The following is a 27,185-nucleotide window of genomic DNA, read 5'->3' as shown; positions in this document are numbered from 1 at the left end:
ATGCAGCCTCCCGTATTTCCCAAAATTTTTATTTTTAGAGCAACCAAGCACACAGACACAGCCAGGCCAGCACTGCTGTGGCTCTGGGGGGCCAGAGAGCTGCTCACAAAAAGGCTCACAGCCCCAAGCTCCCGGGATGTGGGGCTGGGCAGTGCCATGTTCCCTTTGCTGCTCCAAAGGCTGTGGCTCTGGGCCGGGCTGTGCATGCACAGTGATTCAAGGCAGCACCAGGGAAAAGCTGAGGCAGGTTCCCAGCTTGGTGCAATGGGTCCAACGGAGTTTGTTGCACCCCAACAGGCCTCTGGCCAAGCCAGGGGAAAAGAAGTGCCAACAGTGCTTCTGTCCTTAAGGCCGAGTCTGGGAGCTGCTGGGTGTCCCTCATGGGTGCCAGTGTGCACCTACACATGGGTGTGCAGGGTCAGTGCTGCCCTGGGGCTGTGCTGGCCTGAGCTCTGCACTTGAGCTGTGCTTCCAGCACCATCCCCGCCTTCGGAAAGGCACCGTTGGTGAGTGTAAAAGTACAATGGTCAGTGACTGGATGGGGGGAACTTTCACATAGGGTCCCCTTTCCTACCAACAGCACCAGGCCAAGGCGAGGGACCCTGTGCAGCAGCAGGACAGGCACTGTGCAGGCACTGTGAGGTGGGGAGGGGTGATTGGAGAGTGAGAGGTGCCCAAACTGTGGCACCACAGGCCTCGATGCTGCTCAGGCTGGGTATCAGCCCCCAGCCTCCCACTGTGTCCTGAGTATAACAAAAGAGGTGCAGGCTTAGGCCCTGCTCAGGGCTCTGATGCAGGGCTGGGGCAGAAGGCAGAGCCAGTCCTGCCCCTGCAGCCCCAGGCCCGCTCCTGCCTGCCCCAAGTATGGTGGCTCAGAGGAAGAGGGGCTGCTCCTGCCCCGTCAGCAGTCGGTACGTGGAGGCCGGCATGGTCTTGATGTGGACCTAGGCAGAGAGGCACAGGTCAGAGGGCCCATCCCAGGCTGCAGGGTGCTGGTGCACAGCTCCGAGCCCAGCGGCTCCATGGGGGCCCAGCTCACCTCGCTGACTGCCTCGGTGAGGATCTGGATGATCTTCTCGTGGGGCGTGGCCACCACACTCTGCCCGTTGATCTCGATGATGCGGTGCCCCACGCGGATGCCACCCCGCTCCGCGATGCCCCCGCGCATCAGGCTGCAGATCTGGGAGCGGGGAGTGCTGTGAGAGCAGGGCTGTGCCCACAGCCCAGCCCTGCATCACCACTGCTCCAAACCCTCACAGCCCCATAGGCTCCCGGCCGGAGCTCTGGAGTGGGGGGCACACCTCCTCCAGCCGCCGGGCACGCAGTGAGGGCAGGGATGTCCCTGTGCATTGCTGCCACCAGAGCGACGTGATGAGCTGGGGCAAAGGCAGCCCCCAGGATTTTGTCCCTCGGCTGACGAGGCTGTGGCTGCCCCACTCACCGACCCCTCCTGCTCCCCTCGGGCCTGGGCTGCAGAGACTGAGCTGCTCCCTGGGGCATCAGGAGAGACCCACACCTCCAATCCTAGGGGGAGCACCAGTCAGTGTGCGAGGTGGCTGTGCCACCCACCCACCCAGCTCCCACTGAGCCCAGGAATGCCCCTCTCTGCCTTCCCAACACAGCCACGGGAGAGCCCACGGCAGGGAGTGGCTGGGGCACTGGGGACAGCAACAACTGTCACTGGGGTCATGCCCAGAAAGCCAGGAAGAAGCCACCACCCCAAAAGCAAACAGCTACAGAGCACCAGGGAGAGGGATACAACCACTGGTGCTGCAGACAGGCTGTGAAGAGCCTTTTGCTGTGCACAGCAGAGCCCTGTGACCCCTTGGCCCAGGCAGGCACATGGAGTGTGGGAGCTGGGGGCTGCTCCCTGGACACAGCCAGCTCTGCCTGTCCCTCAGGTAGACCCTGGCCCAGTTCCCATCCCACGGGCACTCACCACACCGTTCTCAACGCAGAAGCCCAGCTGGTACTTGGAGTCAGGGCGTCGGATGACAGCTGTGGTGACAGGGGGACAGTGCACAATGTTCAGTGTCACCTCAGTCTGGTGCTTCGCCTCCTGGAAGGGGGGATGGGGCTTGGTCAGATTTTGGAGAGCTATTCAGACTGGTTGAGGGGCAATGCAGCCAAATTGCTCATGTGAGGGCTGAGGATTAGCAACCTGCTTTCAATGGGTAAACTGAAGCACACAAAGGGATACTGCAAATACAAATCCAGGGACAAGAACTTACAAATCCAGCCCAAGACATCCCTGCCCCTGAGGCTATGCTGCCCTTGCTTCCAGCTCCTTTACGAGAGATAGATGATGCAACAGGTTCCCTTCAGGACAGGTGCCTGCCTCCTCCTCCCCCCCCCTCCTCAGGCAGGACCACAGCAAGTACAGTCCCCAGCTTTGTCCCTGCCTTCCTCCCAAGCTCTGAGTGGGACCTGTCACAGCCTGCAGGACAAGCATGACCTCTGCACACCTGCCTCCACACCTGAGGTCCCCAGGGGAATCCTGGTGTCACAGACGCTCCCAGATCATTCAGGCCAGTCCCCATCTCCCTCCTGGGGTGAGGCAGGTCACCCTGCCCCAGCTCACCCGGATGATGCTCTGGCAGGTGCCCAGGGGCAGCCCCACCAGGCTGGTCCCGTTGACCGACATGAGGCGGTCCCCAATGCTCAGCTCGCCTGACCGCTCCGCAGGGCCCCCGTGCATCAGGTTGGCGATGACCACGGTGGGCAGGATGGAGCCCCAGCCCGACTCCACAATGGCAATGCCCAAGATCTCCCCCTTCTGCTTCCGGATGCAGACCTGGGGGAGGAACAGGTGGGTTACAGTTGTAACCTCCACCAGAGTTGTGAAGCACGTGTCCCAGCCCACAGCTGCGCTCACAGCTGGCTGGGATGGGGTCCGGTTTTGTAGGGAGCACCTCAGACATGGAGCGGATGACACAGAGGTGCCAGTGAGTTCCCCACACTGTACCCGCCCCCCGGAGCAGCTCTTACGTCCTTGCAGTTCTCCTGCCGGGAGAAGTGGGTCAGCTCTGCGTTGTACTGCTCCTGGTCCTCGAGGGCACGGCTATACTGCCGTGGGCTCAGCTCACTCGGGTCGATGCTGTTGGCCTCCAGGAAGCGCTGGTAGGCCACGCCAAACGCCTGCCCGATGGCCTGGGCAATGACCTGCGCCTGGGGAACAAAAGGGCTGTTCCTGCCCATGGCTCAGGGCTGCAGGCAACAGCTCCCAGTGCCCTGCAGTGCCCAGCACAGCAACCGTCCCTGGGAGCTCCAGGGCATCCTGGCTCCTTCCCTGCCTGAATGGGCCCCTGTACGGAGCCAACCCTCCCCTCCACTTTGCTCGCTGGGCCTCTGCGTGTCACAGAGATGCTCAGGCTGGGCTCCTGCCCTCTCCCTTGTGGGGAGGGAGGGGTCTCTGCTGCAGCCCCAGCCCAGAACACCCAGTTATTACACTGGGATGGGGCTCAGGTCCCAAAGGTGACCCGCCCACCCCAGGGACCCGTGTGTTGCCTCACATCAGCCGAGTGGAAGACGTGGCAGATCATCTTGTAGAGCCGCTTCTCCTCTGCCACCTCCGAGCGCCGTGGCAGCTTCCGGCGTGCCATGAGCACCACAAGGGAGCCGATGTCGGCAATGTAGGAGATGGTCTGAAGGGAGTGATCCATCATGGCCTCCTGGCAAGGGGGACACAGGCCAAGAGTTCAGCCCCCTCTGGGCCGTCAGATCATGTGGGCAGCTGTGAGACTGCTGGCACGGCAAGCAGGAAGGGTTTGGCAGCGGTGCTGGGATGTGGCACAGCTGCCTGGCACATACTGGGCAGAAACCATGTCTGTGCCAAAAGGTACAAACAGCTCCTTCATCAAGGACTCATTTGTGTTCCTGGGTGCTGCCAGGGAACAGGACAGCTCTTCCCTCTTGCTGTAATGCAGAAACTAATCCTGAGGCAAAGAGCTCCCCAGATTTCAAACCTGGGTTCCCCAGAGCTTGGTCTGGGATCCCAGCAGCTCCACGGGGCGCAGGTTGCTTGGGAAGCCTTGTGCAGCCACAGAGAGACAAGGACATGACACAGGATGGCTATTGAGTGACACGTCCTCTCCCAGACGTGTGTCCTCATCCATAGGCCATCCCTGGGCAAGACCCTGCTGGTGTGGGAGCAAAGCTGAGATCCTAAGACCAAACAGGAATGCTGAAGCAGCCACAGGGCCACGTGGGTACTGCTGTTCCTGCTCACCTGAGTATCAGCAGTGAGCACCTTGATCCTCTGTGTGGAGACAAACAGATCCACCTCTGTCATGGGCTGGGACTCCCCCTCGGGTGCCTGCAGAACGATGGAGAGGTCACAGGACCCTGCTGGGACCCAGCCCCACAGCCAGGTGCCCCTGGGTAAATTCTGAGCGCTGCCCCACAGCCACAGGGGGCCAGGCTCAGGGCAGCCAGGCCCTCCCTCCCTCCTGCACCTTGATCCTGTCCACCGCCTCCTGGGCCTGCGCCATGCGGACGCTGGTCGGGGGGTTCCTCTCCGAGGCCAGCTGCGTGGAGCCCAGGTACTTGGCCCCAAAAATCACACCATCCAGCAGGTCCTCTGGGTCACAAGGGCCTGGAACTGAGGCATTGGGAGGGATTGAGCAGGGGCTGCTCCTCAACCTCTGAAACTGGGGGTACCAACTCCTGCTGCCTGTTAGCTGCATTCCTACGCAAGATGAAGCAGCTCAGTACTTGGTACATGAGCACCTGGCATCACCAGGGGACCAGGCCTGCTTCCCCCTTCCCTTGAGAACACATGGCATCCCTTTCCCCCAAGTATACCCCCTCCCTGATCCCTGACGCACCTCCATTTCCTCAACAAAGACTCAAACAAGCCACCTGGAGCCTGGTGCACCCACTCTGGATGGGTGCAGAGCTGGCTGTTCCCTCCCCGACTGGCATCCCCGACCGGCATCCCCGACCACCCCCATTCAGGGTCAGACCAGGTGGGTCAAGACTCCTGGGTGCTCTTGCTGCTTGAGCACAGAAGCAACTCACCCGCTTTGAAGGCTGGGCAGGATGATGGGGATTCCCGGTTCTGCAAAGCAATGAGAGGGCAAGTGAGGCTGTGGCTGGGACCTCAGGGATTCAGCCTGCCTGGCCCTGGAGCAGTGGGACAGCAAGGGCAGAGCATCGCTGGGAATGGGGGAAATGGCACAGGGTCCCAGGGCTGGACAGGGAGGAGCAGAGTCATATGCCTGTGGGTGTGATAGTGCAGGGTCCTGGGGCTGGAGGGGAGGATGGCAAGGATCCCAGGACCAGAGGGGCTGTTCAGACCCACCAGCCTCTGCCCCAGGGCACACATGAATCAGCCAGCCAGGCAAGCATGCATTCAGAGCCAAAGTTGGTACCGAGGGTCTTGTCTGGGCAATCTCGCAGTGCGAGGCCCTGTAAGACCTGAGGAAAGTCATCCCTGGCTCTCCTTTGCCCCCATCCCAGATCCCAGGAGGGAGCAGAGCCAAGTGGCATGTCCTGGCTCCTGCTGCCCCATCGCAGCCCAGGGCACGGTGCACTCACGGTCACAGCGCCCTGAGGTGGCTGCTCTGTCCCGGAGGCCAGAGCAGAAGGCAGCGCTGCCCACGCCGGCTCCGGGGAACCTTCCCGAGCACCCTCGCCGGCAGAATCGTCCTCGCAAAGCCCCTCTCCATAACACCAGCTGCCAGAAGGTTCTTCCTCCGAGCTCTCTGGCCTCCCCAGCCCTTCAGGCTTCTCCACAGTGGCTGGTTCCTCCTGAGCCTGCAGCATCTCCAGGTTGGTCCCAGCAAGGACATCGGAGTGGGCCAAGGGGGTCTCGGCACCAGCCTCGGGCAGCCCCCCCTCGTAGCACAGGAGGCTCAGCAAGTCCTCCCGGTCAGCCTCGGCGAAGAGCAGCCCGTGGCAGGGCCGGTCGCAGGCGGAGTGCTGGGGGCAGCAGGGACGCATCGCCAGGCCCCGGCCCGTGGCCACGTGCAGCGGGCACGGCCGGCACCTGCCCGGGCACTGCCCGCGGCCCCGCCGGGCACCGGCGCCCGAAGGGGCTGGCGAGCCCTGCTCTGGGGCGGACGAGCGGTCGCGGAGGTTGGGGTCGAGGGTCTCGAGCTGAGCCAGCAGCCCCTGGATCTCCGAGGGTTCGTCCTCCACATCCTCGGCCCACTCGGCACTGCCCGGGCGGGCGCGGGGCTCGGGGATCTCATCCAGCTCCATACCCGCGGGGTCGGCGCTGCTGGGGCTCCGGGGGTGCCCCGTGCCCCGAGGGGCGCTCCCGGCGCTGGGCTCCCAGCGGGCAGAGCCCTGCAGCACCGCGGGCACCGCCTCCGCTTCCATCGCTCTTCCTGAGCCCCGGCACAGCTCGGTCCGTCCGCCCGTGCCTCCCGCGAGCTCCGGGGCTGCGGCGGGCCCCGAGCCGGGCCCCGGCCCCTCCGGCCCGGAGCCGCTGCCGGCCTGCGGGGCGGTGCGGGAGGGCTCCTCCAGCCGCCCGCCTCCCGCACGGCGCCCAGGGGCGTCCGGCCCGGCCTCCGTGTCCATGGCCCGCGGCTCCGCGGTCTCATCGATGCCGCCGCCGGGGGCGGGGAGCGCGGCCGCCTGGAAGTCCATGGTGATGCCGCTCTCCATGGGGCCGGCGGCCCGGGAGGGGCCCGGGCCGGGCGGACTCAGTCGCTACCGGCGCCACCGGCCCGGGACGGGACGGGACGGTCCCGCCGCCGTTTCCGTTCGCCCCGCGCAGGCGCGGCCGCCGCCCCGCCCCGGTCCCGCCGTGCCCCGCGCCCATGGCCGCCCGGGGGCTGCTGCGGGCGGCGGGAGATGCGTTCCGCGCCTCGGCCCGCGGCTACGCCAAGAAACCCGGTGAGACCCGCACGGGCACCGGCCCCGGCCGGCGCTCCCCGGCCCCGTGCCCCCTCGTCCCCCCGTGCCCCGGTCCCGCGCTCCTCGGCCCTGGAACCGGCCCTGCCCTGCCCGCGCTCCTGGCCCCGTGTCCCGGTCCCCGGCCTCGGCCCCGCGCCCTCCCGGTGGTGCCGCCGCCCCAGCTCCGTTCCTCGTAGCCCCCACTCCCACCCGGCCCCGGCCCCGGCCCCGGCCCCGCGGTGCCCTTGCCATCGAGTCCCCAGCCCTTCCCCTGTGTGCGTCCTTGCCCTCCCGCATGTCCCCTGCCTTGACCCTGCTGTTTTCACCACAGCCGCCAAGGCCAAAGGCAAGGGTGTGCCGAAGGAGATGTTGAAGGGGCCGGAGGTGTGCACGGACCCCACCATGCTCGCCACCCACGCTATGGGGGTCAACTACTTCAAGGAGGGTCCGGAGGTGGCCCTGAAGCCCGACTCCGAGTACCCCGACTGGTACGTGCTGCCCCACTCCCCTCTGTGTCCCAACAGAGGTACCATCCCAGGGGCACAGAGCTGTGTAACAGGGATGGGGAAGTGCCCTGGGAGGAGGCAGACTGCCCCTCTGAGACCCAGACACCTTCATCAGGGTCAAGAGAGAGGCGTGGGTGCACTGAGGACGTGGGGGTGAGGGATCTGCACATCCTGGTCACTCACGTCCATTGCTCTGTCCCGTGGTTGTCCCTTTGTCCTCCTTCCCGCAGCCTCACATCCTCTGCATTCACCCCCAGGCTCTTTAAGATCCACCTTGGGCCCCCCAAGAAGCTGGAGGAGCTGGACCCCGACTCGCTTGAGTATTGGAGACGCCTGCGGAAGTACAACACATGGCAGCGCAACAGGTTGAAGAAGGGCAAGAAGCTGTAGGTGCTGCTGAGTTTGGGGCTTCCCCATGTGCCAGCACTGGGACCTGCCCTGGCTTTTGGTCTCTTCTCTTTGCTGTAAATAAGAAATAAATCTCTGGTGAGGCTGATATCTGTTATAAAGGCTGTGACAAACCAGATCCTTTGCAAACTTGGTGCAGGTCCCATCCATGCCAAAGGCTAAGGCAACACAGGCCACAAAGTCTCTCTGTTTGTTAAGACAGAAGCTCAGGTTTTGGGTCGTAGAGGGAGCCCACACTGCACATGGGTCCTGCTCCCTGCTCCATCACCGGCTGTGCCACAGCAGCTGGGGCTGAGGGCTCCGTGGACACGTGGGGTGGGGGAATGACCCACCCGTGTCACTGCATCCCTGGCCGGTGGATCTCGGGGCCTGAGCAGCCTGTGCTCCCGGGAGTGGAAGGATCTGGGCCAGGCTTTGGCAGTGCTGTGGGGAGCAAGCAAAGTGGGGGAGGGGACATGGTGGCCCTTTGCAGTGCCACCTCGACACCATGTTCCTCCTCCAGCAGCAGGAGCAGTGGTGCTGGCATGCCAGGGTTTGGCTGGGCTGGATGGTGAAGGCAAGGTCTTCCCCACAGCAATGGGGGTCTTACTGCCCCATCCCTGATTCTCCTTGGGCTGCTTCAGCCTGGCAAAGCCCGGCAGCTTCCGCTAGCCTTGATTCTGTCTGCATGTTGGGCACACCAGAGAGGTGCCTCTGTCACCTCAGTTCACCTCCACTCTGGACTCGCTGCCCTGCAGCTCCTTCTGGGCTTGAGTTGGGCTCTGGAGAAAAGAGGTGCATGTGGGTTCCTGTAGTGAGGAAAGGACAGTGGAGCCTCTGCCAGGCCCAGCGGTGTCCCCGGTGCTGTGTGCCCTGTGACAGGGCTGAGCCGTGCCCAGCTCCCCTGGGGCTGTGGGCGGGGGGTGGCAGCTCTGCGCCCATGTGCTGCACAACAGGAAGGAAGGCAGAGGGAAGCAGAAGTGCTGTGCTGCAGCACGGGGGCCTCGGGGAGATTTTGGACTCAACCTTCATTTCCTCTGTGTGGGGCTCAGCGCACATTCTCGCAGCCGATGGGGCTCGGCCGTATCCCGCGGTGAGCACCCATCCCTGCCGGGCCTGCAGCTCATCCTCCCCTCGCCACCCCCAGTGTGTCCAGACCCCAAATCCAGCAGCAGGTGAGCAGACGGAGCACCTGGATCCCTGTCCTTGGTCTTGGAGCCCCCTGCTTGGGTGAGTGTCACCCAGCTGCTCTGGGCAGCTCAGTCCTGAGGACAAGGGCCCTTCTGGGGTGGGTTGTTGGGAAGGGACCTGAGGGGAGGAGGAGGGAGCTGCCCCTATCCAGGTGGTTCATGTCACATGGAAACCTTTCCCAGGATTCAGGGCAAGCTGAGTTGGGTCCCAGTCCCAAGACCCCCATGTACCTCTGCCCTATAGGCCCCTCGTGGTGGCTCCAGAGCCACCACCCAGAGGCCTGGTGACAGCAAGGGGGCTGCTGCTGCCCCACTGGGGCCTCTGTCAGAAGGAGAGGGGTACTGGGGCCCCATTCTCTGTGTCACCTGACAGGACAAAGAAGGTGACGGGGGCCATCCCCTCTTTCTAGTTCCGTGGACCCCCATTCCATGAAGGTCCCTTTCCTGTGGCTGGGCTAAAGTACCGTGGCTCCTTGCCCAAGGCTGGGGGAATGAGCAGGGTCCCCTGTGCCACCCAGCTCCAAGTGGGACTGTGTGTCATTCCTGGCTGGCTGCTGGTGGCCAGATCCAGCAGCACTGCCCAGCCAGATCCCAGCACCTCCTCAGGCTCCTGCCGGGAGCTGTCCTGACACCAGTGATCCCACTGCTCTCCCCCCTAAGCCACCCTGTGCCCAGAGGGGTCCGGTGGGGCAAGGGTGCCTGTCACCCCGTGACCCACTGACAGCTTGTCCCCTCGGCGTCCCCAGGAGGGATGGGGGACTGGAGCATGCCCATCGGCTCGCTGGGCGAGGAAGTGGTGGCCCGGCTGTGTGAGCTGCTGGATAACGCCGGCCGGGGCTGGCGCAAGCTGGCCGAGCTGGCCGGGGCCGAGAAACGCTTCAAGTGCAGGTAGGGCTGGGGGAGCACTGCCGGGGGCTGTCCCCGGCCGGGTCACAAGCGCACGTGGGCCCAGCTCTGCCGCGGGCCGAGCGAGGGGCGCTCGGGGCGGTTCCCTCCCCGGGCTGGGCACCGCCGAGGCCCCTGGCCGGGCTCCCACCCGCCCCGAGGGACGGGGCTGTGGCTCTGACGGCTGCGGGCGCTTGCAGCGCGGAGGAGCTGGAGATGTGCTCGCTGAAGGTGCTGGAGCCCCGCGGCAGCCCCACGCAGTGCCTGCTGCAGCTCCTGGCCGAGCGCGACTGCACCCTCAGGTACCTGCTGGGCTGCCTGGAGCGCATGGGGCACGAACAGGCCTGCCGGGTCCTCAGCTCCGCCGGTACGGACGGGCAGCGGGAACCGGGGGGCTGGAGGGGAGCACCAGGGGGCAGGGGCTCAGCAGGAGGAAATGGGGATGGGGGTGAAGAACAGCAGTTCCTGATGGGGGTCTTGCTCTGGTAGTGAGGTCCTGGGCAGGCAGGGTGGAGTTGGATGGATGCAACAGGATGAGATAGGATGGGATGTGGTCTGATCGGATGGGACAGGACAGATTTGGACAGCATGGGATGGGATGGGATGGGATGGGATGGGATAGGATAGGATAGGATAGGATAGGATAGGATAGGATAGGATAGAGCAGAGTGGGAAGGGATAAACTGAAGCAAGATGAGATGGGTAGATGGGATAGCAATGAATATACCAATGGGACAAAGTAGGATGAGATGACTGGGACAGGACAGAGGTGTGGGATGGGATAAGATGGGCTGGGTTGGGAGAGAAGAATCTGTTGTAGGTGGGGATGGGGCAGGATGGGATGGGGTGATGCAGGACAGGGGACTCAGTCCAGGCTGGTCTCTCCTCTCCTGCAGTCCAGGACATGATCCGCATCACGGTGCAGCCCGAGTCACAGGTGGTGGCAGAGGGGACACAGGTGTCCCTGACCTGCTGCGCGACTGGCCCACCGGGGCTTACGTACCAATGGTTCTGTGGGAGGCAGGAGGTGAGGTCCCACTGTGCCACACTGAGCAGGGCCCCCACACCCTGTCCATGGCGAGGGCACCTGCACGAGTAAGAGGGAGCCCATGACTCCTTGACCTCCTCCCCTCTCATAGGTGCCTGGAGCCACATCCCCAGAGCTGCTGATCAACACGGCCACCCTGGCAGGCCAGCCCGAGTGGTACATCTGCCGGGTGAACTGCGGGGCCACCTTCACCTTCTCCAGGTGGGCTCACGTCCAGGTGGAGAAGAGCAGCAGCCCCAGCTCAGGTGGGTCTCGAGATCTGTGTCCCTGGGCTGGCTGCCATGGGGCACCACTTGCCCCACTGGGATTGGGACATCTCCTGCAGGGCACCTCTCACCCCATCAGGACAGTGGTGGGTCCTGAGTGGTATCATTTGCCATGTAATGCCCTGGCTCAGCTGCGAAGGTCTCTGGGCTTGCTGGTGTGATGGTGCCCACAGAGGAGCCACATGCCCCGTGTCCTCCTCACGCTTGCTGCCTCATGCCAGCCATGGGTGCCAGGACCTGTGGGAGAAGAACCTGGGGCCTGGCGCAGCTCTGCAGAGTGCTGCCATGGCTGGGTGCCTAATTTGCCACCCTGTCCCTTCCCCAGCCAGTGGCTACTGCCTGACCATGGCAGGGCTGCAGATCCTGCAGCAGCCGCGGCCGTGCCGGCTGGCCGAGGGGGACACGCTGGCACTGGAGTGCAGAGCCATTGGCAACCCCCCACCCCAGTACCAGTGGTTCAGGAACCGGCGCCCCGTGGAAGGGGCACAGGCACCCCAGCTCCAGGTATGAAACTTCGGCATGGCACAACATGGCATAGCATGGCACAGTGTGGCACAGTGCAGCATCATCTGGCACCCTGCCCCAGCCTCCTGCTCTGTCCTGCTGGCAGGTGAAGCTGGTGACAACGGCCGAGCGGGGCAGCTACTGCTGCCGTGTGTTCAACCTCTTCCACGAGGTGTGGAGCCAGGAGGTGGACGTGGAGATCGGTGAGGGCCCCAGACAAACCTCTGTGACCCCCCACCTGCTCTGTTCCCAGTAAAGCCCTCATGGCTGCTCCACAGTTCTGGGGGCACTGCAGCCCATGCCGGGAGGTGATGCCATGCATGGGGTCCCTGACATCCCCTCTGCCACAGGCCCGCGTCTCTTCACCTCTGGAGGCTCCTGGCCGGAGGGGGATGGAGGTAGGTGGGGGCAGAGCAGACAGGTCTGTGCTGCTCTGCCCTCTGTGCTCCCCTGGCACTGGAGGGCCATGGCACAGCATTTCTCTCTTCCCAGGCTCCCTAGAGCATGGCAGCCCTGGACAGCTGTACGGTAAGAGCCTGCCCAGGAGGGGCTGGTGGCCCTGGGGGGCTCTGACTGTCACCACTGTCACCACTGTCACCCCGTAAGGCTTTACTTGGCCAGGACGCTTTGGGTGCAGCATACTGGGAGAGTGAAACAGCAGCCCAACCCCAACCTGAATTAGGAGAGCAGATCAGCACCCTAACCCTCAACCCAAATCCCCAGCCCTAACCCTTAACTGTAACCTGAGGGTTTGGGGATCAGCAAGGCAGGGATGCCACAGGGTACCTTGGTACCCAGGGACAGTGATGCTGGCCAGAGTTGGGTGTCACCTCTGTGGGCTGTGGGTAACATGGAGAGCAGGAGTGTCCCACTCCATAACAACACCTCCCTCTCCCATCCCTGCAGCCACGGACAAAGTGGCGCTGCTGATCGGCAACATGCACTACCTGCACCACAAGCAGCTGCAGGCGCCCATAGTGGATGTTCACGCCCTCGGTGCCCTCCTCCGCCAGCTCGACTTCAAGGTGGTGTCACTGCTGGACCTGCGCAAGGCCGAGATGCAGATGGCCGTCGATGAGTTCCTCCTCCTCCTTGACAAGGGCGTCTACGGTGCGACAACACCCGCCAGGGCGGCTCCAGCCCAGGGGGAACTGGGTGGTTTTATGCTGGTGGAGTCTTGGGGTGCAGCCAGGCAAGGAGCAGGTGCTGGCAGGTCAGGGGATGCCACCATGTCACCACCATGTCACCTGCCCTCTGTTCCCCCAGCAGGTTTACTCTACTATGCTGGGCATGGCTATGAAAATTTTGGCAACAGCTTCATGGTGCCCATTGACGCACCCAGCGCCTACACATCCGAGCACTGCCTGTGCGTGCAGCGGGTGCTGCGGGAGATGCAGCAGCGCCGCACCGGCCTCAACATCTTCCTGCTTGACATGTGCCGCAAGAGGTGACCCGGCCCTGCCACCCACCTCGGGACAAGCTGCCACTCGGGGAGGGCCCAGCACAGGGACCTGTGGGTGGTGGCTCCCGGGGGAGGGTAGCGGAGCACCCCCAGGGTCCCATCTAAACCCACTGTCTGTGTCTAAATGCCCCAAAACTTCACTGCCCCTGTGAGCTAGCAAATGCTGTAATGGGTGGGCAGAGGAGCACAGAGCAGCCCTCCAGGTCTGGTGTGCTTTGGGGTGGGTTTTGGGGGAGGACAGGTTCTCACTCTGTCCAGCTTCTCTTCTCTTGCAGGAACCTCAACGACGACGTCATCCCGCAGGTTGGGGTGCTGGAGGTCACGGCCAACATCGTCTTTGGCTATGCCACGTGGGTTCCCTCCCACCATCCCCTGGCACAGGCAGTGGGGCTGAGTCTCCCTGCCTGGCTCAGGGCAGGGGCTCAGACCCCCACGCCTGCATCCCTCCACCCTCGATGCTGGAGGGGTTGGGCAAGCAGCAGCCCCCAGTCCCTCACAAGGCAGGGAGGTGCCCATGGCACTGCTTGGGTTTGGGCAGCACCTGCTGGCATGAAGCCCCAAGACTCCTCCAGAACACAGGGGTTTGGGCTGGTGATGCTTTAAAGCATCCAGGATCTGGCCATGCTCTCACCTGTCCCCAGCATGGTGGCCAGATGGTGTGATGGGAACAGGAAGAGCTCTGGGCACTCAACTCTGGCTTCCTTAGGGCTGTCATCCTGTTGGGGGCCAATTCCCAGGGTGTGCCAGACCCCATGACAGATCCAAACACTGTCCCTGCAGGTGCGCGGATGCCGAAGCCTATGAGCTGAGCCAGGGTGAGCTCTCCAACGGCATCTTCGTCACCTTCCTCAAGCGCTGGCTGATGGAGGATGAGAAGATCACGGTGCTGCTGGACAAGGTGGCCGAGGGTGAGTGAGGAGCAGTGGGGAACAGTGACCCCCCTGGTGGCCCCCGCCGACCCCCTGTTCCCCCACAGACATGGGCACTCTGGAGATCACGCGGGGACGGCAGGCACTGGAGCTTCGCAGCAACCTCTCAGAGAGACGGGCTCTGACAGACCCCATCCGCCCCCCGGGCCAGGATGAGTCCTCTGCCAGGAACCTGCAGTGGGCCAAGGCTCACGGTGAGTCATGGCCACCCTGTCCCAAGCTGGCATCTAGAGGGGGGACAGCCCAAGGAGCAGAGAGAGGCTGCGAACATCTGCTGGGTTCCTCCCACCTGGAGGAGAAACTGTCGGCACAGAGCCACCAGCCTGGAGACAGGAGCACGTTGGCACCCGTGCTCCGGGGTGACCCTGCAGCCACCTCACCTGTGGGTACAGCTCCAGCCCTGAGCCCCTGCAGGTCCCACCCCTGTGCTCCCTGTCCCCTCCCCAGTCCTGCCAGAGAGCCGGCACCTTCGCTTCAACTGCGGTGTCAGCGTCCAGCTGGGCTTCGCCGCCGAGTTCTCCAACATCATGATCATCTACACGCGTGTGGTGGCTGCCCCCAAGGACATCACCAACTGTGAGGCCCGGCTCACGGATATTCCTGAGGTGGGAGCAGCTGCTGAAGTCCCCACTAGGGCAACGCTGAGGAACTGGGGGGGAAACTGTGGTGGTTTTCACATGGATGCCATCCATGGCAGGAGCTGGATGTGGACCTCAAGTGCACCAACAAGGAGAGCCCAGAGGAGGTGGGCAGCCCGCTGGCACCTGTCTGGAGCCTCGGCTGCCCCTCCTGCTGCCTCTACAGCCGGATCTGTGGCTTGCAGAAGCTGCAGGTAAGAGCCATGGTGGGCAGGGGCTGGTGTTGGGGGCACAGCGTGACCATGGCTGCACCAGGACAGGAGCCCATGGTGCTGGTATCCCCTGCAGCAGGAGCTGGCCTTCACCATCTGCCTGCAGTATCGCTACCAGGGCATGGATGACTTTGTGGAGGAGCGGCAGCGGGTGAACGTGGGGCGGCCACTCATTGCCAAGCTCAACCTGCAGCGGGCGGCCTCCCCCTCGCCGCCCCACAGCCCCCTCTTCTCCTCTCCCCCCAGGAGCTGGGGGGTGGTGGGGAGCTTGTGGGTCAACACCCCTGAGGAGAACCTGAGCCCCGAGGGCCCCAGCTCCCACACCCTGTAGAGGGACAGTGTGGCCCCCTCCCCCATCACTGCAGTGCCCTGGCACCATGTCTGTCTGTCCTGCCGGGGGCCAGGGGATGGAGGGGGTGGAGGTGATGTGCACAGAGGCTGAGCTCCATCCTGGCCTGTGCCAAGGACTGTTGGCCCCAGCCACACGTCCTCTGGCATGGCCGTGCCACCCCCACATCCCCCGGCAGTGCCAGTCCCACGTCCCTGGGCAGTGCCAGCCCCACATGCCAGGCCACCGCCGGGCAGTGCCAGGGGCAGAGTGCCCAGAGACCACGGCTGAGCGGGCTCGAGGTGTCGTGCCGGGGCAGGGCTAGGTTCGTTCAGGCCCGGGAGAAATAGAGAGAAATAAGCAGCTTAGGGGGCAAATCCCGCGGGAGGAGATTAGAGGGGGTGGGAGCGGGAGGGCTCCTGTTCGGCCACGAGGGGGTGGGAGCACCCCCCGGTGCCCCCCCGCTCCCAGTAGCATCCACTCCTCACAGTACAACCCCAGCAACCGGCCCCATCTGGGCAGTGAACGATTTCAGGACAGGATTGGGATCTAAGGGGAAAAAAATGATTTTTTTGCTTGGATTTTTCCCACACAAACCCCCGCATGCTGGGGCAGTCTCCAGTGGGTATCCACCGGGGAAAGCACCAATAAAGCGGTCCGGCCAGGCGGCTCGGCGCTTCTGCGCCCTCCCTGCGTTTAAATGGCATTTTTGGGGTCAGAAGTCTTGCCCGTTCCCGCAGGAGGTGCAGCGCACCCACGGGAGGGAAGGGAGGTACCAAGTGAGGGAACCCCGACATTCCCCGTGCCACCCCATGGAAAACAGCTCGTTTCCATAATTCACACAACCCCCAGCCCCAAAGACCCGGGGTGACGCATCCTCCTCGCGGGGCCCCTCCGCGCTCTCGGGCGGCGGTTGCGGGGCCGGGCTGGGGGAGCACCCTCGCCCCAATTAGGCTCCGATCAAACGAGCCGGGGGTGCGGCGCTGCCGCTCCCGCGCCAGCCGGCCTTTGTTGGCGCTCGGGAGGCCGAGGGGTGCCCCGGGCTGGCGCCAGCCTCGGCAATTATGTCATGTGAAAAGCGCAGCCCCCATTGAGCGCGTCCCGTCCCCCGGATCAAACCCCATTACTTCCGCAGCCGTTGCTTCATTATCTGCCGGCCGGAGCTCGCCTCGGCCGGGGCGCTTCACCCCATTAGCTGGGCCGGGGAGCCGGGGAGCATCGATTATGCGTTTAATGGGCTGTTAAAGGTTTAATTGTCGCTAACGAAACAGACGAGCAGCAGCAGCCGGGGGACGGGGCACAAGGAGAAGGGGTCTCGCCGGGGTCAGTGCCTCGCCTGGCCCCCTGGCATCCCGGCCAGACCCGCCCGACCGCGGGGGTCTGGGGACGTCAGGGTCCGCCCCCGGGGGGTTCGGATCGGGGTGAGACCCCGGGCTGGGGGGGGCTGCGGGCGCGGGTGCTGGCACTGAGCGGGGTCTGGGCCGGGGGGACGCGGTGGGGATGGGGCTGCCCCAGCACAGCCCCGGCTGGGGGCTGTTGTCAGGTCCGAAGTGGAAAGATTTTCTGGGGAAACATCTTGTTTTGGTGGGGGGAAGGTTGTCCCTCGTCTGGCTCCTCCAGGGACTGGGGCACCCCAGGAACCTAGGACACCTCAGGGCATCCCAGGGACCCGGGGCACCCGCTCACCCAGGGATAAGCCCCCCTGTCTTGCTGTGCTTAAGCACCTCAGAGCCACTGTGGACTCAGCCGTGTGCTGGGGCCATGCTGGCCTTTGCCATCAGTGAGGGTGCCGGTGACACTGGCTGTGCCCCGAGCTCCGGCGGATGGGCAGATGGGGTCCCCGGAGCTGCAAAACCACTCTGGGGACCCCTGAGGACACGGCACCATGTCACCACCACCCAGCTCCCACCTGGCAGGAAACACTGGCAAGGCGTAAGCCGCGCGTTGGTGTGCCCCAACAACCCTGTTGTGGTGACCCCAGGGCTCACAGCCGGCCCCCTCCTCTCACCAGCCCTGGCCAGGGGCCTCGGGGGTCCCACTGCTACCCATCCTCCCACCAGCACAATTCCAGCAGCTCTCTGCCACTGGCACCTCCAGGAGTGTTAGGGCAGGGGGCAGCGGGCACAGCCCCTAAGGGACAGTCGAGCAGGTGACCTGCGACAAGCTGTTGAAGCCACGGTGCAGCAGCACAAGCCAGTCCCAGCTGGGGCTGGATCAGGTCACCTGTGCCTGGACCTGGCCCAGCCCTGCACGCAGCGGCCCGAGGGAGCAGGGCAGGAGGGTGCTCCCATGCCCCCACAGAAATCTCCTCTCTGGCAGAGGCTTGGCAGCCCCACAGTGCTAAGGAGGGCACGGCATGGCACGGCACGACCGAGGCCCCGGCAGTGCCCGACTCCAGCATGAGGCAGCCGTCCAGCTTATCTCTTTACTCACAATACACCCGTGCTCTCGGCGCCGGTGCATCTCCCGGCATGAGCGGCGGCGTGCCCCGACGCAGCTAAAACATCCCCCCAAGTACTCCCTACAAAACTAGAGCTTTCTGTTCAGTTTTGTTTAAATCTGCAGCATTAAAAAAAAAAAAAATTAATAGTAATGGCAAGGGGAGGGGCTGTGGAGAAAGGAGATGTCCAACTGGGGTGTGATGGGTGGCACAGTGGGATGCCTGAGCCTCAGCCAAGTCCTCAGCTGATCTTGGTGCCTCAGAGAGGCAAAGGGGCTCTCCTGCGGTGCTTCCCCCCAGCCGTGGGGTCCTGCCAGCACCCCGACTCACTCCCCTGACACCACCAGTGCTGGGTCAGTGTGGGGAAGACGCAGTCCGGCATCCCTGCCCAGTGCCAGCTTTGGTCCTGCTGAGCACCCACTGTCCTCCCCCACGGCCACGGGGCCGAGCCAGCACCGGGGGCAGGAGCGGCAGCCAGGGGGCTCGGAGGGGAGCGTTCATCAAATGGGCTGCCAGGTCTTGTCAATGGTCTGAATGTGCTCCTTGGCTTTCATGCGGAGCGAGGCGATGCTGGAGCTCCTCTGGTCCACCTCCTCCAGTGGGTACTTGTCCACAAAGGGGGTGCCGCACTGGTAGGGCGCGGGGGCCATGGGCTGCATGCCCTGCGCCATCGGTGGGGGGGTGTTGAGGAAGGAGTGCCCAGCGTAGGGGGGCTGCAGGGCCTGCGGGGCTCCCATGAAGCCGGGGATGCTGTGGACCGTGGTGGCGCTGGAGATGGGGGACGTCAGCCATGGGTCGAGCGGGAGGGAGTTGCTCATGGGCCCCACGTTGGGGGTCATGGGGGGCCGGTTGAAGGAGAGCACGGGGGTGTCGTGGAGCTTCATGGAACTGGCCTCCATCTTCTCCTGCCGCCTCCACTTGGCTCGTCGGTTCTGGAACCAGACCTGCAAGGTGAGAGCCAAGGTGAGCTCACTGTGCCCAGCTGGACCCTTGCAGTGTGCCCCACATGCAGTGTCCCATACAGGGTGTCCCATGCAGGGTGTCCCATACAGGGTGTCCCATGCAGGGTGCCCCATGTCTCTGCCCCAGGCAGAGTGCCCCGTTCTGCAGTATCCCATGTGGGGTGCCCCACAGGGAGTGCTTGAGGTGGGGGTGTCCCATCCCACAAGGGCTGCCCTACAGGGCTCCAGCAATCCCAGCACCTCTGCCAGACCTCTCCCACAAGCCCCAGAGACCAAGGACATCTCCAAGGTATGGAAAGTGAGAGGTGTAAGCACACAGCCCCTTTCTGCTCCATGGGAACATGCACCCTGGCCCTGCAGATTCCCAGCAGTCCATGGGACAGTGCTATCTGACCTTCCCAGCCCCTTGGTCACAGCTTTTATAAGTTAAACAGCCACAGTTGCGCCAAGACCCAGCAGGAATGACAGGGACCAGCGGCCCAAATGCAGCGGTGACGTCAGGCCCCATGGGAATTGCTCATTAAAGTGCTGATCCTCCTGTCCCCAGAGCAGCACAGGGCACAGGGTCTGCTGCAGGAGGCAAAGGGGAGGAAAGATGAATGGCTGGGTGGGAAAGGGGAGGGTTCTGTGGGCTGGTCACGGCTCTTGGTGGACACTGGGCTGCACTGGTGCAAACTGCATGTCCAGAGAAGGGAACAGAGCTGGGGAAAGGGCTGGAGCACAAGTTGGATGAGGAGCAGCTGAGGAAGCTGGAGGGACTCAGCCTGGAGCAAAGGAGGCTCAGGGGGGACCTTCTGGCTCTCCACAACTCCCTGACAGGAGGGGGCAGCCAGGTGGGGGTCAGGCTCTGCTCCCAGGGAACAAGGGACAGGAGGAGAGGGAACGGCCTCAGGCTGGGCCAGGGGATGGTTGGGTTGGATATTGGTGGAAACTTCTTCCCTAGGGCAGTGGTAGAGTCCTCATTCCTGGAGGGACTTACACGACATGTGGACGTGGCACTTAGGGACATGGATTAGTGGTGGCCTTGGCAGTGCTGGGGAACAGTTGGACTGGAGGGTCTCAGAGCGCTTTTCCAACCTGAACGAGTCTGTGATTCTGTGAAACTGGCTGTTGCTCAGAGAGCTCAGCAGAGGCGTCTGTATGGTCTGGATCCCCACAAAAAAGGCTGCATTGTCTTGACTGGGGCTGAGGCCTGGGGAATTCAGTTCATTTGTATGGGAGTTACTCCTTTGGTTCACAGGGTTTGTCACTTCAGCTTCCTGACCCCTTCTCCCTTCATGATTTCACCCCTGATTTCAGTCCAGGCATGGTGGGGAGCAGACTGGTGGGACCCCAGGCTCTTCCCAGGCTCTGCTGTCCCTCCATGAGCCTTTTGCTGCAGCCTAAGGTGCAAAACATCCCCAGCCCCGCTGCCCTCCTGATCCGCTCCAACAAGATTAAAACCCTCAAATACATGAGGATCTTGTGCTTTCCCAGCCCAAAAGACCTGGAAGGGGCCACTATCAGCCAAGGTGGGTTTTTTGGCCACTTTCCCGTGTGATCAGCAGGAGGGATGGGAGCAGCCACCACCAGAAGGGGCAAACGTTTCTGAAAATCATCTCTGTACCCTAATGGAGCCTCTGGCCTATGGGCCCAACTGGGACCTTGTGGGTCAAACTGGGACCCCATGGGGGAACAAGGTTTAGCCATTAAACCCTTTCTCTGTCTTTGTTGGGAGCAGCTGGCTCTGCAGAGATGCCGCTCCCACCTCGAGCAATGGGGAAACTGAGGCACAGAAGGAGGCACTGGCAGTAGAGCTGAGAGCTGAGCAGAGCTCTCCAGCACCTTTGGGACCCTCTGACACTGCCCAGGGACAGATCCAGGGTGCTGGGGTGCTGCCCTCCCTACCTGCACGCGGACCTCCGGCAGGTTGACCTTCATGGCCAGCTCCTCGCGGCTGTACACGTCGGGGTAGTGGGACTTCTCGAAGGCGCGCTCCAGCTCGTGCAGCTGGTACGTGGTGAAGGTGGTGCGGTTCCGCCGGTGCTTCTTCTTGGGCTGCTCCTCCTCGGCAGCGGCTGGTGGGGTGCCCTCACCGTCCCCTGGCTTCCGCAGCTCACCCAGGTCCCCCTCGCACTTATTCAGGAACATGGTGGCACCTGCAGGGGCACCGCAGAGTCAGAGGGGTGTGGGGTCTTTGGAGCCCACGTGTCCCCAGTCCAGAGACGGACAGACAAGTAAATGGAGGGATGGGAAGATAGGGTGGCTCTAGGAACAGGTTATGCAAAGTCATAATCCTCTCTGCCACAGCAGAGGATCCCAGGGCTGGGGTGTCCTGGGGGCTGATCCATAGCCCTGGGGACTGACCCAGCATCCAAAGGGCGCCTCACGCTTGGCTCTGCTGTCAGATGCCACCAGGCCAATGAACCCACTCGTGCTAAAAGTCAGATTTCCTCTAAAGTGGAGAATTTTATGCAAGTGCCATCACAGAGAGCCGACCTGATCTCTCTCTGCCCTGGCCTGGGGGGACCAAGCCTGGGTTAATTTCCTCCTTCCTGCCCAGCTCCTCTTGTCCAGCCTCTTCCATGGTGAAGGCTGGCCCTGGAACGCTGGAGGACCCAGTGTCAGTCCCCAGGCTGGGCGGGAGTGACCTGGCACTGTCCCCCGGCTAATAACCATTTTGGTGACGCTTATAAGCATTTTCAACCCTTGCAACGTTTCATCTTTAAGCTTTTTATCCGGCATCTGAAATCTTCCTGCAGTATTTGCAGAGGATTAAGGGTCTCTTTCCACCATGAGGATGTCGGCAGACATGGAAATGGGGCAGAAAACCGTAATCCTGGGGCAAGGGGAAGGCAGCGCATTGCCCAGACCCGCCAGCAAAGACTCACCTAATGCCTTAATGGGAGTGGGGAGAGAAAAGGAGCGTGGGTTCATGCTGGGAGGGGGTAAATGGGGGTCCTAGAGGGCAGCAGGCAGGGGGTGGGTGTCAGGTGTTGCCCAGGCTGTGCACACAGGGGTGTCTGTGTGGGGGTGCCCATGTGTGCCGTGGGGGTGTGCGCAGTGTGCCCGCGGCGGCCGCGTCTGTGCCTGTACCCGGGTGGGTGCCCAGGGGTGCTCAGGGGTGCTCCCAGTGAGGCACAGGTGTGTGGGGGGGTGTGCAGTGGGCTGAGCATGCGGTGGAAGGTGTGCAGCATGGGCACAGTGTGGGTGTGTACGTGCGGGGATGGGGGTGTGGGGGTTGTTTGTGCCACACGGGAGCAGTGCTAGGGCACAGTGCCTGTGTGCCGTGCACGCAGCACACGCAGCGCAGTGCGTGTGCACAGCGCTCGTGCAGGGTGTGCACAGCACTGTGGGTGTGCAAGGAGCACAGTGTGTGCGGGGCACAGCACGGACCCCTGCACGGGAGCTGTGGGCACACGGTGCAGTGTGTGCAGCTCTGTGTGGAGTGTGTGCAGTGCCCACGGCACATGCAGCAGCGGCGCATGCAGAGCCGGTGGCACACACCGTGCAGTGCAGCACATGCAGTGCGTGCATGCGTGTGGCAATGTGCAGTGCCTGTGCAGCGTGTGCTGTGTCTGTGTGCAGTGCACCCAACACGAGCAGCGTGTGCCTGGTGCTGCTGTGATGTGCTCAGAGCGTGTGCCACAGGTGTGTGGTGTGGGCAGTGTGCCCAGTGCAGTCGGTGCGTGCCTGGGGACTGTGTCTGCAGTGTGTGCAGCATGTGCAGTGTGTGTGCAGCATGTACAGTGTGTGTGCAGTGTGTGCAGAGTGTGTGCAGTGTGTGTGCAGCGTATGCAGCATGTGCAGTGTGTGTGCAGTGTGTGCAGTGTGTGTGCTGTGTGTGCAGTGTGTGCAGTGTGAGTGCAGTGTGAGTGCAGTGTGTGCAGTGTGTGTGCAGTGAGTGCAGTGAGTGCATTGTGTGTGCAGTGAGTGTGCAGTGTGTGTGCTGTGTGTGCAGTGTGTGCAGTGTGAGTGCAGTGAGTGCAGTGTGTGTGCAGTGTGTGTGCAGTGTGAGTGCAGTGTGAGTGCAGTGAGTGTGAGTGCAGTGAGTGCAGTGTGTGTGCAATGTGTGCAGTGAGTGCATTGTGTGTGCAGTGACTGCAGTGTGAGTGCAGTGAGTGCAGTGAGTGTGCAGTGTGAGTGCAGTGAGTGTGAGTGCAGTGAGTGCAGTGTGTGTGCAGCATGTGCAGTGTGTGCAGTGTGTGTGCAGTGTGAGTGCAGCACGGCATGTGTGCCTTTGGGAGCTGCAAGCCCCCCCGAAGCCCCACGGCCCCTCACAGGGTGTCTGTAGCCCTGGGGGCTCTGGGTCCAGCCCAGCAGTCTCAGGGAGCTTCAGGGGAGCTGCAAGTCAGGACAGAGGTGTTGGGTGCTGCACCCTGGGGTGCCCTGAGGCAGAAGTGGGGGGGGGCTGGGGGGAACAGGGACCCTGTGATCACTGTGTGGGCATCACAGTGTGTCCTGGGGCTGGGAACACAGGGAGGGGATGGGGTCCCCCACTGCCATCCTGCTCGCACTTACCTGCTTCTCATTTGTGCAGCTCCACACCTGCAAGGAGAGGAGAGAGGGGGGCTGAGCACCCAGAGCACCTTCCTGGGGCACAGACCCCCCAAGGGACCCAGCATCCCATCAGGATCCCTGTCTGCCCTGCCCAGCCATGTCCCACAGTCCCATGGAGCAATGGGGGGGAGCCGGAGCTGGGGGGGGGGAGCTGGAGGGAGCTGGGGCAATGGGAATGGGTGAGATGGGCCCTGGGGGGGATGAGTGAGAGAGGCTGGGAGGGCTGTGGATAAGATGGGGCAAGCAGGAGGAGAGAAGAGGTGAGGCAATGGTGGGGGGACAAGGATGAGATGCAGAGATGGAGCCCCATGGTTCAGCCCCGACCCCATCAGAAAGCAAAGGACGCAAAAACTCCCCAGGGAGCAGCAAACTCCGACCTGGGAGCACAGATGAGCCAAAACCAGCAAAACACCAGAGCAGCAGTGACCCAGCAGCAGGGCGGCAGCACCGGACCCTGCGGGATGGGGCCAAGGGCTGGACCCCCACCCCAATCTGCCTCAGCCTGGTCAGGGGCACAGATGTCCCTGAGTGGGGGAGGGGGGACCATTACAGATCAGGCTGGGAGGATATCAGCACCAACCACCCCATATTCCCCATCCTCCAGGGACTGGCCTCAGAAATCCCAAGCCTTTCCCACCAGTGTTTGGGAATCCTGCCTGGAAATGGGCCACACTGAGCTGGGGGCGGGGGCACTGCTAAACTCCCGCTCCCGAAGGACATCTTCCTGCAGCCACTGTCATGCTGGCAGCAATTTTTGGGTTTAAGCCCTTAAGCTGCAAACCTGCGCTGGCAACCATTAGGACCCAACACCTCAGGAGAGTTGTTCCCCCCACTCTCCCTGATGCATCAGCCCATGGTTTTCCTGTGGGGGCTGCTAGCCAGGGGGAGGGGACAGCTGTTGGTAAAGACGCCCAAAAAAGCAACAGAAACGACACTGAGCCCTGGTCAAAGTGGGTAAAAAACCTCACTTCCTCAGTACTGCAAAGCAGCAGAACATCAGTGAGGACAAGTGGCCGCAGGGGATGTGGAGGAAACAGCCCAGGGACAGCCCCCGCTTCCACTGGCACCCTGTTCTTTGCCTTTGGAAGCCCATCTGGGTGCCAGGATTTGGTTCCCTGGGCTCAAGCTGCCTGGTATGGGCGGTAGGAGCATGGGTGGCTCCTGCCCCTGGCCCTGTGTGATTCGGGGCCAGTGACACTGGCAGGCGCCCGCACCCGCTTCTGAGTCCCCAGGAAAAGGTGCCAGCCCCGTCCCCAGCACCAACCCCAGGCACACCCTGGGGACACCCACTCCCTTTCTCAGCATCTTCCCTCAGCGCTTTGTCCCGAATTGGAAAAAAACGGCGTTACCTGCTGGGCCCAACTCGGCTTTTCCAGGAGTATTTAACTTTGCTGGTCCCTCCCGGGAACCAAACAAGCGGCTCAACCTCACCAATCTCGCAGCTTTGGCAGCCAAAGTTGCCTCTAGTCTTCTTATTTGTCACAGAACCGCCGTGCTAAGGCTCGGGAGAATCTTTATTTAGTGTTGCAGATGTCACCAAGGCACCGCAGATTGGAAATGAGTCCAAAGGATTAAGACGAGGTTATTAATTGGAGGCCTTCCCCTTTAAGAATGATTGACAGTTACTTTCTGGACAAGTAATTGCTCTAAATGTCCCCCCAGCACGGGTCCGGGGGGGCAGCGGCGGACAAAGCCCCGAACTGCCTTCCCCACTCAGATTGTCTCCCCACAAAGGCGTCCTGCTGGAGTTTGCCGTGTAATCCCCTCATTACGGGCGAGGAGAAAGAATTAGAAACAGGGGGAGCGGAGAAGAAAGGATGGAGGGGGAGGGGGCAGGATTTCCTTGGGCTGCGGAGGCTCTGCCCCAGGGATGGGGTCTGGGCCAGGCACCCCAAGCCTCGGTGGGATGGGGATGCTGCGGTGGTGGGTGTTATCCCCCCTGGATAGGGATGGCGAGCCTGAGGGTGGCCCTGTGACAGTGTGGGTGGCCCTGTGGCTCCCAGTGATGCTGCCTGCAGAGCCCTGCCCATGTGGGGAGCAGAGATGGGAACAGGTGTGGGGACAGGAATGGGGACCAGGTATGGGGTCCAGTTGTGAGGACCCAGGGTGTGGACACGGTCTGGGGACCTGCTCTGAGGTGTGGCTGTGGGCCCATGTGTGAGGACCAGCCACAGAGACCAGGCCCCCTGAACACCCTTGGAGACCTGGTATGAAGACCAGGCAGGGGGAACACTCATGGGGACCAGAGCAGGGGACCAGGAAGGCGGGCCAAGTGTGGGGAGCAGCCATGGGGATGAGTCATGGACATGGGACTGAGCACCGGGGCCAGGCATGGGAACACCCTGTGGGGACCAGCTGTGGGATCCAGCCAAGGGGACAATCCCTGGGGGCTGCCCATGGGCCCTAAGGGGCATGGGACAAAGGCAGCCGGGCTGAGGGGCAGACTACCATCCCTCTCCTCCCCACTCCCACTGCTGCCCCTGGGCCCTGAAGAATGATGGAGACATCATGGTGGGGGTCCTGGGCTGTGCTGGGGGATTGCTTGGTGCTGCCCACAGCCCCTCTCCTGTGGGGTGGATTTTGCCCTTTTCTTTCTTTGCTCACTTTTACTTTCTCCCAAAACCATCTTCCTGCCACCTGCAGCCGCTGCCGCCCCCGGGCCTGTCTAGGCTTCCTCCCACTCCCTTCCCCTCCTTGCCACAGTTCCCCTTTCAGATGGCAAATGCCACTGCGGGGGTTTTGGACCCCAGCACCCTGTGCCAGGTGGCTGCTGGCCCCTGAGTGGATCTGTGCCATCCCCACCAGAGCTGCTGTTGGCAAGACCCCGCAGCCCCCTCTGTGTCCTGGTGTGGGCCCCAAGGCCATCCCATTGTCCCCCACTGGGGTTGTGCAGCTCCACCTGCCCTGTCTGACACCTCTTCAGGGTGACACAGGACAGTGTGATGTTGTCTTGGGGATGGCACGTCACCACCCTGGGGACAGTGTGCCACCACCCCAGGGACAGGCTGGCACTGCCCCGGGGACGGCAAGGCCACACACCAGGGATGGTGTGACGTACAGGCAGGCCATGCAGCCCCTGGGGATGGGAGGACACCCCCATGCCATGCAGCGCTGCAAGAGAGTGCAGGGGAGAGCAGGGAGGTGCTGCCTGTGGGGGTACTGGGGACATCCCTGGGGCAGGGGTGGTTTGTGGGGCCAGGGGTGCAAACAGGCACCTGGACCCCACTCGCCCGGGTGCCCGTGCTGGCCACTGTGACGAGTGCAGGAGCCGTGTACTCCACACTGATGGCCCTCGACAGCCCTCCCCAGGGTGCCCCACTGGCCCGGGGGTGCAGGGAGGTCCCCAGGGTGCCGGGTTTGGGGGCGGGGGACTGCCCAGCTGCCCGGCCCCGGCGCTGTGTGCGCCGCGCCGGCCCCGCGGCCGCCGCAAGGTGCTGCCGCGCCCGGGGGGAGGCAGCAGGCTGATTTGCCAAATGATTATAATTGCCTTTTAGGAGCAGATAGCAAATTGATTTGCTTCCTTGTCCAAGGCCCATAATCGCTTCATCACTTTAAAATATTAATGCTATACTTCTTTGCTAGTTTCCCAATTACCCTAATTGAAGGCAAATTGGTTAAGAAGGTGCAATGCAGAGTATCAGGGGGTTTAGTTCACTCAAATGACAGTTTTAAACCTCCCTAATCCTATTAGCGCGCAAAGCTGCTAACGCTTAGAGACGCTGCGTCAGCTTACTGGGGCGGTGGGGCCGGAGGCGGGAGTCGGGCCGGGGGGCGGCCGGGGGCCACCGGCCTCACGTGACCAGCTCGGCCGGGGATTTATCACTTTTTTAGTTCATTAAGAGGCCTTGGGCAGGCGGGGAGGCAGCAGGGGTGACCCAAAAGGGTGCTGAGCGGGAGGCAGGTGGCAGCGTGGGGAGGGCGGGGGGGGGGGGGACGACAGGACGATTAGCCAAGGAGACCTGGCGGAGGGTCCTGACCCGAATCCCAGCTGGCGCTGGGAGTCCCCATGCAGCCCCACTGGGAACACTGGGAGAGGGCAGGATGGG

General features: G+C 62.9%; 4 protein-coding genes across 12 annotated transcripts; 2 read left to right on the top strand and 2 right to left on the bottom strand.

Annotated features, from left to right (window-relative positions):
- Positions 1 to 13: 13 nt before the first annotated feature.
- APBA3 (amyloid beta precursor protein binding family A member 3) lies at positions 14 to 6,722 on the bottom strand. 2 transcript variants are annotated; one of them, XM_048287875.1, is made up of 10 exons: positions 5,539 to 6,722; positions 5,020 to 5,059; positions 4,455 to 4,600; positions 4,229 to 4,315; positions 3,513 to 3,671; positions 2,989 to 3,168; positions 2,582 to 2,794; positions 1,940 to 2,059; positions 1,040 to 1,196; positions 14 to 944 (listed from the first exon to the last, which is right to left on the bottom strand). In XM_048287875.1, the coding sequence occupies exons 1-10, from the start codon at positions 6,610 to 6,612 to the stop codon at positions 781 to 783; spliced, it is 2,340 nt and encodes a 779-aa protein (XP_048143832.1). In that variant the 5' UTR covers positions 6,613 to 6,722; the 3' UTR covers positions 14 to 780. The 2 variants fall into 2 exon arrangements, with proteins under 2 accessions (XP_048143832.1, XP_048143833.1); XM_048287876.1 differs by having other exon boundaries at positions 1,040 to 1,180.
- A 6-nt stretch (positions 6,723 to 6,728) lies between these two features.
- MRPL54 (mitochondrial ribosomal protein L54) lies at positions 6,729 to 7,845 on the top strand. Its single transcript, XM_048287877.1, has 3 exons — positions 6,729 to 6,843; positions 7,175 to 7,331; positions 7,607 to 7,845. Exons 1-3 carry the CDS (start codon positions 6,768 to 6,770, stop codon positions 7,737 to 7,739), a joined length of 366 nt encoding a protein of 121 aa, XP_048143834.1. The 5' UTR covers positions 6,729 to 6,767; the 3' UTR covers positions 7,740 to 7,845.
- Positions 7,846 to 8,701: 856 nt separating this feature from the next.
- On the top strand, positions 8,702 to 15,887 carry LOC125317777 (mucosa-associated lymphoid tissue lymphoma translocation protein 1-like). 8 transcript variants are annotated; one of them, XM_048287859.1, is made up of 17 exons: positions 8,702 to 8,966; positions 9,673 to 9,814; positions 10,012 to 10,178; positions 10,708 to 10,838; positions 10,951 to 11,104; positions 11,451 to 11,629; positions 11,736 to 11,832; positions 11,980 to 12,027; positions 12,122 to 12,157; positions 12,536 to 12,739; positions 12,896 to 13,076; positions 13,367 to 13,441; positions 13,872 to 13,999; positions 14,068 to 14,214; positions 14,468 to 14,625; positions 14,718 to 14,852; positions 14,947 to 15,887. In XM_048287859.1, exons 2-17 carry the CDS (start codon positions 9,678 to 9,680, stop codon positions 15,199 to 15,201), a joined length of 2,232 nt encoding a protein of 743 aa, XP_048143816.1. In that variant the 5' UTR covers positions 8,702 to 8,966; positions 9,673 to 9,677; the 3' UTR covers positions 15,202 to 15,887. The 8 variants fall into 8 exon arrangements, with proteins under 8 accessions (XP_048143816.1, XP_048143815.1, XP_048143814.1 ...); XM_048287858.1 differs by having other exon boundaries at positions 11,712 to 11,832; positions 11,908 to 12,027; positions 12,899 to 13,076; XM_048287857.1 differs by having other exon boundaries at positions 11,712 to 11,832; positions 11,908 to 12,027.
- A 1,722-nt stretch (positions 15,888 to 17,609) lies between these two features.
- RAX2 (retina and anterior neural fold homeobox 2) lies at positions 17,610 to 27,052 on the bottom strand. Its single transcript, XM_048287867.1, has 4 exons — positions 24,489 to 27,052; positions 23,101 to 23,127; positions 20,488 to 20,738; positions 17,610 to 18,582 (listed from the first exon to the last, which is right to left on the bottom strand). The coding sequence occupies exons 3-4, from the start codon at positions 20,728 to 20,730 to the stop codon at positions 18,139 to 18,141; spliced, it is 687 nt and encodes a 228-aa protein (XP_048143824.1). The 5' UTR covers positions 20,731 to 20,738; positions 23,101 to 23,127; positions 24,489 to 27,052; the 3' UTR covers positions 17,610 to 18,138.
- Between the last annotated feature and the right edge of the window lie 133 nt (positions 27,053 to 27,185).

The sequence above is a fragment of the Corvus hawaiiensis genome, chromosome 28 (assembly GCF_020740725.1).
Source record: "Corvus hawaiiensis isolate bCorHaw1 chromosome 28, bCorHaw1.pri.cur, whole genome shotgun sequence".
Classification (NCBI taxonomy): Eukaryota; Metazoa; Chordata; class Aves; order Passeriformes; family Corvidae; genus Corvus; species Corvus hawaiiensis.
This window is presented reverse-complemented; position numbering and strand designations above follow the sequence as displayed.